Source organism: Sinocyclocheilus anshuiensis, unplaced genomic scaffold, assembly GCF_001515605.1.
Source record: "Sinocyclocheilus anshuiensis isolate Anshui unplaced genomic scaffold, SAMN03320099.WGS_v1.1 scaffold110, whole genome shotgun sequence".
In the NCBI taxonomy this organism is placed as follows: Eukaryota; Metazoa; Chordata; class Actinopteri; order Cypriniformes; family Cyprinidae; genus Sinocyclocheilus; species Sinocyclocheilus anshuiensis.
The window spans coordinates 486,256-495,024 of record NW_015544155.1 but is presented as its reverse complement, the minus strand read 5'-3'; the positions used below and the strand labels follow the sequence as shown (position 1 = coordinate 495,024).

Sequence of the window (8,769 nt, the reverse complement as noted above, 5' to 3'; positions counted from 1 at the left end):
TAACCATTTAACAGGTTTTTACTGTAGCATTTTTACAGTCTTTTACCGTTAAATTCACGGTCATTTTTTACAGTGTAGAAAATCGAGTAACGTAACTTAAAGTGACAACCATCAGTTTAAATGTAAAGTCTGTTTATGAAGTATTTACATAGACGTTCAATGTGGAAGAGCTTAAAGAGAGCACACTGAGCTTAACTGGAGCAACAACAATTTTTAATAAATTTCATGTAATATTTATTAAAATTACAAGATTTCGTTTGGTGATTTCAAATATCAACATTGGCTACCAGAAATCGCTTACCCTGCCTTTAAGCTCACCTTACAATAATATGAGATCTTTAAAAATTACAGCAGTGTAAAACCACAGACCAGCAAAAAACTGTCAATTTATAATATTATGGATTTAAAAGCACAAGTTTTGGATCTAACTGTAATTATTTCCCACATCCAAGTTCCAGGTTATAATATGCAAAAGTCTAAACATTAATCTCTTAATTTTACAGTAAGTAGTGAAACTTACCCAAAATAAAGACTTAAACATCTAAAAAAATGCACATTTAAAGGGCTCCTCTTTTGGTGAAAGTCTTCAGACAGCTTTAAAAATGGCTGCCAGACAGTGTGAACACATGGAGACTCATATCTCAGTGTGCAATGGTCTGATTGACTTGAAATTACAGGAGGTATGTAGGTACAAACACATCAGTTGGTTAAGACATCAAGTATGATAATAAATTATTTTGTCTTTTTATAATCTGAGCTCAAATATGGAAGTGTGCTTAAAGGGTACGTGAGCTTAATAGGTACGTTTACCCTAATCAAAATGAAATGAGTTCATGATTAAAACAAGAACAAAAATCAATGGGTTCAGAAAAACAAACTTAAGTCAAGGTGAAAAAGATAATATCTTATTTATTTCTTTTCAATCAAACCAGATTTCTCATCAAATTCTTCCAAGCAGAAATTATCCAAGTAATGCTGAACCAAATCATTCATAGTTCTGTATTCTAACCATACATCAATAGTATTATGTCTCCTAATTTATTTCTCTTCATTTGAAACTTCTAATTTGAAGCATACCTGAGAGCTCCTTTAAGTCTTCCGAGCTATGAAAGAGCAACAATACTTTCCTCAGAGAACTACTAGAGAGTAAAAGCCAACTAAATTGCTGTAGAGATTACCTAACCTGCTGCGGATATGTAGGCTAGATATGTAACAGAGCAGCCGAGACTGTGCGATACAGTGACAAAGTGTCATTTGTAAATTAACAGGTTTCCCCTCCTACAAGTTCTCCCAGTCATCTCGGCAACACCACAAATTCACATAATCTAAATGTAGTAACGTGAGAAAACTGAACAAATAAGAGGTAAAGGAAATTGAACGCCCCTTTTGAACCACGAATAAACTTTATATGACCCAGAATATGAAGTTCTGAGATTGCATTAGGTACACTTTTATTCCCAAATCTGGGATTTGTTATCCCTGGTGTAGCTGTGACAGGTGTATGAGCTCATTGGCGCCCCTGCTGGTCTAACACACACATTGAAACGACGCCTGACTGAAAACTGAAACAAAACCTTATAACACGTTTACTCGTGTTTACTCGCACTACTTCACAAAATCAGCAAGTCTTGTAATTACAAATAAGAAATAAACACTGAAGAACTAATAAAAGGTTGACGACTGAGATGCTAAAAAGATTCAACCAAAAAGTAAAACTGTCATTTACCTCATGGTTCTCGAAACCTGACTTTTTTTTTCTTTTGACACAAAAGGAGATGTTAAGAAGAATGTCAGTCATCATTTACGTTTAATGCATCTTTTCCAATACAGTGAAAGCGAATGGTGACTGAGACTGTCATTTCTTTCATCCCCTTTGTTTCCTTTCACGGAAGAAAGAGAGGTTTGGAACAACATGAGGGTTTGTAAATGATGACAGATTTTTCGCTTTTCTGTTGAATTATCCTTTAAACTTCGTTAAGTCTCGACAGTAAGGTATAACATGAAATGACTAGATAAACTGTCTATAATCTAACATGACTGCTGTCTTTGCAGTGTTTCAATGTAAAGTTAGTCGCTAACTGGTTAGCTGGGCTGTCTTAACCAGAAAGTAAACGTGGTTTCACTAACACTCAGACAACTGTCTCTTTAGTGTCTTCTTCTAGTGCCTACCTGAAGGAAGAGACCTGTCCACATCCAAACAACCGACTTTTCTGTCAGTCTGTCAGCGCCGTCCCTAAATGAAGATGATCGGTTAACTGAGCTAGCTAACTCAGCTAGCTCGCGGCAGAGGGTCCTTTCACCTCCGCGCGTCCGCGTTACCAATACCGGCGAGCCTCGATAAACAAAAGACAGGCGCTTAATTCGTCTTTAGTTCTACAAGTATCTGTTTGGCCAGACCTCTACTTCTCTCTTAACCGCGACAGACTGTAAGCGAACTGAAATAAATTTGAAAGATATGTAAATTTGTAATATTTCCGTTTCTCCAAATATTCAAACCCGCTCAGTCTGTCGTTGGTTTATACTCAGAATTCGCCACCCACCTCGCTCACTGCAGAATCAACGAGCGCCAAACAGATCAGCCAATCAGAACAAGCCATGTTCGAGCTGTTCAATGTTACGATTTTCGATTGGATAGATCCTATCGGGGATTGGGCGAATCGGATGCGTGACTGCAGTGAGGGACATGTGAAGAAGTTCTTTGTTCTTGATTTTGAACGAATACATTTTTGTAAAAAAGCGCGCAGTATGCCAGTGTTCGTCTTTGGGTTTTTAATCATTGCCGTGAATTATGTCAGCAAAGAGCAGCCGTTGTAATGTGTTTGCGATACAGTATAATGCAAAGATTTAAGCTCACGTTACTTTCTTTTAGTACAGTCAGAAGGAAAACCATGCTGCTGTTGTGGTAAATACTGGGAGAAAACAGTTCCATACGGCCAGTAAGTCCATAGTCAACATGTTATTCTATGTTCGCATTGAACTGAGGGACTTCCTGTGGACTGTTTGGACTTGGGTCACCCGGTTCATTAAGTACCACCCACTCCCAGAGAATCTTCTTCTTCTTCTTCTTATTTGGAATTTTTTGGCGAATTCCGCACCATAGGCACATATCGCCACCAACTGTTTCTAATCATACATGGATGATAGTCCCGCCTCTATTCATATTTTTTATATTTTTTTATTTATTTATTGTTAATTTTATTTCGGGCTCACCCAAGCTGTATTTCTGGCTGCTGCGTGTTCAGCTCCCATGCCAAAAAAACCCAGCTTGTTTGTTCCCCTATTCCTTTGCTTTATTTATTTATTTAACTATCAAATTCGTTTATTTAATCCTGTTTCTACTATATATTCCATTACTATTCTTTGATTAATACCTTCTCTTAATCCTTTTCCTAATATCCAATTTATCTTCTTTTTTTTCTTTATTATTACCATTTAAGTTATTTAATCCTCTCTATATTATATTTCCGACATTTTAATATTACATGTTCAACGGTTTCTATTACCCCACAAAAAGCACATCTCCCAGAGAATCTCTTTACTACGGAGCCCCTAAAGGGACATGGTGGTGGAAAAAAAATTCGGGGTGGGAGGAAATTTTTTTTGCGTTCTCTCGCAAAACGTTTGCTTTCCCTCGAGAAACTTTCTTTCACTCAATCTGATTTTTTTCCACCACCATGTCCCTTTAGGGGCTCCGTACTTTACTGGGGCAATGCCATCTGCGGAATCCTGGAGTCGGTTCTTTCGAAAAGTTCGATAAATGATTCAGAGAGACTCCAACGTCATCATATCATTTGTATGGTCTATTCTAAAACGTCCCAAAAAAGCCATATATAGTTTTTTAGTTTAGTGTATTTCAGTTATTTGTGCAGGGACAACGCACAACAACAATGTTGTGTCAGAGTTAGCTATAAAGCTAGTTTGCATCTGCAGGCACATACTGCAGTTTAAAAAATGTACGTTAAAATAAGCGAATTTATATAAGCACTGTTTTTTTGTGTTTTTGGGTTCTGAAGAATTTTGCTGAACGAGACTCAAAGGTCCGAGTCGGTAAAATGATCCGAACTTCCCATCACTAGTTTCGTCTCGCCAGAGGAGAACTTGCCCCTGACAGCCTGGTTTCTCCCAAGGTTTTTTCTCCATTGCTGTCACCGATGGGAGTTTTAGTTCCTTGCCACTGTCACCTTTAGCTTGCTTAGTTGGGTACGCTTGACTGATAGCACAGACACTACTGGAAGAGAGCTGAACTGGATGATGACATCACTGAATCATCAATGAACTGACTTTAGCTGAAAAATGACTCTGTTAATGTCTTCTTTCATTATTGACAAACTATTTTCCTGTTTGACACTATAAAGCTGCTTTGACACAATCAGTATTGTATAAAGCACTATACAAATAAAGGTGACTTGACTTGAAGGAGCATTTGGACCTGTGATGTATAACGTCAGACTAAACCTGTTGAGATGAAGCAAACAGGAACTTATTTATGACAACCACTCCATTTGTGTTTTTACATTATTTTATTTAAAAGACTTGGGAGAAATAAACCTAATAAACAGTGCTTGGTTTGGAATGAAAACACTGAATGTTTTGATCCCAGAAGCAAAAGAAAGTACAAAACATTCTCTTTTCTGAAGGTCACCAAGCCCTCCAGAATGCTTCCATTCTCAGGGAACTGCATTTATACAAAGTTCATGGTTTCTCCAAATCTCTTAGAGCTCATCTTTTTTGTGTGTTAATTTTGTGGCATGTTTTTCCACAAATTTGCTTAATTCCTCCACGTCCCTTTTGCCGCCTTCAAATTTGACTGGCTTCTGCTTCTTGTTGCTGCGAGCAAAGTAGATTGTAGGGAAACCTTCTACTTTATAACTGTCATGAGGCACATCATTAGCAGTGGCATCCATTTTGGCAATGACAATATTCTTCTCATTCTTGTATTTCTTTCCGAAAGCTGTGTAATCTGGCTCCAGCTTCTTACAGTGGCCACACCATGGTGCATAGAACTCAATAAGGACATCTTTCTTTGTATCCATTACAATGTCATCAAAAGTCTTGCCCACCACAACCTTCACCGGTCCTTTGTTGCTCTTGGGAATAGGCTGAGACTTTACAATAGGTTTCAGCTTACCTGTCAGAGAAGAAAAGGATGTAGTCACTGATTTTAACAGTGACAAAAGTAGTGCTCTCTCTACACCCATACAAAGCTGTCAGTCATACATTTGCATTCTTAGAAGAACATTTCTTACCATACTGGCTTAAACTCATTGTAACAATCAGTTCTGATTAAGGCTGATGAAGCTGGAGAAATCAGGTTAATTTTCATAAGGAATACGTAACATACATAACACACCAATACTTTACCTTTTTTGAAGGCCATGACAAAGCTTTGGAGCACATCAGAGTCAAATTCCTCTGGATCCATAGCGTACTGCTTCCCTCCCTCACCGAGAATACCAACATTCACCTCCTCCCCACTTTCACGGAGTCCAAAGCTCTTCAATTCATCAGCATAGTCTTCCTCATCCGCGATAGCAAATGTGTACTCTGGGAAGTCCTTTGCTACTTCAAGCACTTTGCTCCTCCAAAACTGTGTGGCTGGGTGGAAATGATGATAAATTGTGTCAGTAGTGAACAAAAGCATTTGCATTGTGAGCGACAGGCATTATCTTAATTCCTTTTAGAGTTTCAAAGCGCTGCAACAGCCACGGCTTAAACCCATACCAACTCTGTAATCAAAACTGAAGTCTACTCCGTAATAAACAACCACAAGAGGTCGTGTGGTGTATCTCTTTGCATCGTTGCTCTGTTTTCTGTGCCCAACCAAAGGTAGTATGTGTTTCTTGAAGAATTCTTGAACTTCTGAAGCAGGTGTGGAGTCCTTTAGGAAGAACAAGGAAAATCTTTCAGGAAAACTGACTAAATGTTCGTTCACAAAAATTACAGTTCAAAATAAATTCCCATTCAGATTTCACAGTGGGTTCAAATTGGTCACATGAATTTGCTGCGTTAAACAACTATGTGAGCAGTGCTTCATATACCACTTCACTACTGACATTGGACCATTTTTTGTCCGCAAAAGTTTGCTTAAATTCCTCTGTTACCACACTTTAACAACACAACAGTGTCATGCTTGGTTTGCAAAGATCTCACACAAACAATAAAGATTCAGAACTTACTTTAATTGTTAGTGAATGAGATGCTGGCTCATATTTAGACCTAAACTTCTCTGGCTGGAGCATGACTACTTGTCCAGGTGAAGCCTTGAGGAATTCTGTGACTTCATTATTGAATGTATGCATAAATTTGTAGTCATCTCTTAGAGAATTACCTGCAGGAAGAGAACAAATTATTAGAAAAAAAATTAAAAGTACAGATTATATCTAATGCATTTGAGAAGGACTTCCACACAGCATAATACACACATGCTTCTTGATAGATCTCATATGCTGCATCTTCTTCACTGGAGAAAATTCCTACAATCACAGCATCATCGCCATCTCTGACAAGCTCCTGAACCTGTTTTAGAGTCTGCACCTGCTTTGATGGAGGACCAGCCTGGTCTGACATGTAATCAACAATTCCTAGAGGGAAAAAAAAATGAAGAGATTGTAATTCTCAATTTCCAACGCCTCCAAATCAATCTGTCAAGACAATGGGTGATGGACCTACCAAACATCTCCCGTGGTCCATTGTAGTCAAAAGCCTTGCCCTTTCTGAAGATTTTAAGAGTTGGGTAGCCAGAAACACCAAACCGTGTTGCTAAATCACTTTCTGCGGTGGCATCAACTTTAGCCAGTGGAATAGGAGGAGTGCGATTGCTGAGCTCTTTAGCAGCCTTCTCATACTCAGGTGCAAGTCTCTTACAGTGGCCACACCTGTTTGAATTAAAACACAGGACTCTCAAAAAGACACACTGATGCTTCAGAAAGAATGCAAAGATGTTACATCATGGGTTGATAAATATGCTGCACAGAAATCTAAATATACAAACCAGGGTGCATAGAACTCCACCAGAATGATGTCTGCATTGTTCACCACATCATCAAAATTATCCTTCGTCAAGACTAGGGTGGCCTCTGGAGGAGGTTTCCAGTCTGGCAGGGCAACTACTTTAACTCGTTCCACAATGGCTGAAAAATTAAAGTTAAAACCAAGCTTGATTAACAATGCACCAGGAAGTCAACTGATGAGCACTTGTTACAAATGCACAGCAATCTGATGGAAATAAATCATAATGGCATTTTAATTAATTTTAAGCGCACTCACCATGCTCACTTCGGTCCCCATCATAGTCCACCGGCTCCCCCTTTTTAAGTATTTTGATGGTGGGATATCCAGACACTTCAAATTTACTGCTCAGAGCACTAGCCTTAGTGGCATCAACCTTTGCCACAGGAATCGGTGGGTCATTCTCCTTTAGCGTCTGAGCGATCTTCTCATACTCAGGAGCAAACTGTTTGCAGTGGCCACACCTGAAAAGTGTAATATTTGCATGACCAAGATCTTTGGCAGTCGATGACGTGTCCCCTACAGATGTAGAGCAAAGAAAACGTACCATGGTGCATAGAACTCCACCAGTACTGTGTCTTTGTCTTCTATGAAGGTGTCAAAGTTTTCATCTGTCAGGACCAGCACTCCATTCTCCTCCTTTACTTCAATGTCATCTGCATCATCATCGTCCTCATCATCATCATCATCTTCCTCTCCAAGATCTTCTGCTGAATCTAAATGTTAACAAATATGAAATGCATAAATCTAAACGTATATTTCGTGTTTTCTTGATACTTGTTTTATATTAACAGGTCTTTGTTGTAGTGCAACAAAATATCTCTACGGTCTCCACAACACAGTCTAACATGCTGTGTTCTAAACAACAATAATGCATCAAGCTAGCTAGCAAGTGCAACGGGTCTGAATATCCCCAAACACACAAGCATGTTAGATATCAACGACCTGCAGCAGATATCTTACTATCTTTGGCATCTTCTTCGCATCGGCTTGGCAATATGAAATGTGTCACTCCAAGCAGCACAATCAGCAGAAGGGTTATCTTCTTCATGATATCTAATATGTACGCCTCGTTTAGATAGCTTAATGGGTTAAACCGAGATGCATACACTGCTACCGGTAATCAAAGGAATAAATACTGTGATAGTTATAATAACGTCTGCCTCAGCTCATCACGCATTTTTCTCAAAATGCTTTTTTCTTACTTCGCTTCCCACCTCCTTAACTTGAACTTGAACTTGACTGACTTGCCACGCTCTAAATGGCTGGTAGAGCAAGGACTCGGCCAATCATCGATCGCCACTCAAATCCGCAGTTCATGCACGTTCAAAGCCGCAATTGGGTGGGCTGTCGTGGGCTACAAGCTGATTGGATGGTTAGTGAAAGAGATAAGACGAGATCCAGGAAGTGTAACTAAGTTATTGCATTGCTTTTACTATTGACATTTTCTGTTGTTAATAGGACGTTGTTGAAGTTACGAAATTCACACGTGAATTATGACAGCATGGGTGTGGAAATATAGGGGTAGATATATAAAAGTTTTATTTACTAAAATTGGTCTTTTGGCAAAATAAAGTTAATTTTTTAACTGCAAAATAAAAGGGGCCACCCTCTTAAATTTCACAAATACAAATAATACCCCAAACGTGAATTTCAAAACTGCTATATTTAAAAAACAAGTTACAGTTGTCACATTTGTCAAACACGTGTCATGTCCTTGTGGTAGTAATATTTTAGCAACTTTATGCATTTAATTTCAAA

General features: G+C 38.6%; 2 protein-coding genes across 2 annotated transcripts in view; both read right to left on the bottom strand.

Annotated features, from left to right (window-relative positions):
- LOC107695380 (histone-lysine N-methyltransferase EZH2-like) overlaps positions 1-2,567 on the bottom strand; it is a 39,870-nt gene extending 37,303 nt beyond the window's left edge. Inside the window, exon 1 of the mRNA XM_016495264.1 lies at positions 2,170-2,567. The gene's annotated coding sequence lies outside the window, so the exon portion shown is untranslated. The remainder of the gene's footprint in view (positions 1-2,169) is intronic.
- A 1,934-nt stretch (positions 2,568-4,501) lies between these two features.
- Positions 4,502-8,260, bottom strand: LOC107695410 (protein disulfide-isomerase A4-like). The gene is made up of 10 exons (XM_016495301.1): positions 7,972-8,260; positions 7,556-7,724; positions 7,267-7,472; positions 6,992-7,130; positions 6,670-6,875; positions 6,423-6,581; positions 6,177-6,328; positions 5,722-5,878; positions 5,362-5,595; positions 4,502-5,128 (listed from the first exon to the last, which is right to left on the bottom strand). The coding sequence occupies exons 1-10, from the start codon at positions 8,057-8,059 to the stop codon at positions 4,713-4,715; spliced, it is 1,926 nt and encodes a 641-aa protein (XP_016350787.1). The 5' UTR covers positions 8,060-8,260; the 3' UTR covers positions 4,502-4,712.
- Positions 8,261-8,769: the final 509 nt, after the last annotated feature.

Coding starts and splice junctions, on each gene's coding strand:
- LOC107695410 (XM_016495301.1), bottom strand. CDS start 8,059: ATGAAGAAGATAACCCTTCTGCTGATTGTGCTGCTTGGAGTGACACAT. Junction 6,876..6,991: donor GTGGAGTTCTATGCACCCTG/GTTTGTATATTT, acceptor TAATTCAAACAG/GTGTGGCCACTGTAAGAGAC. Junction 6,582..6,669: donor TGGACCACGGGAGATGTTTG/GTAGGTCCATCA, acceptor TTTTCCCTCTAG/GAATTGTTGATTACATGTCA.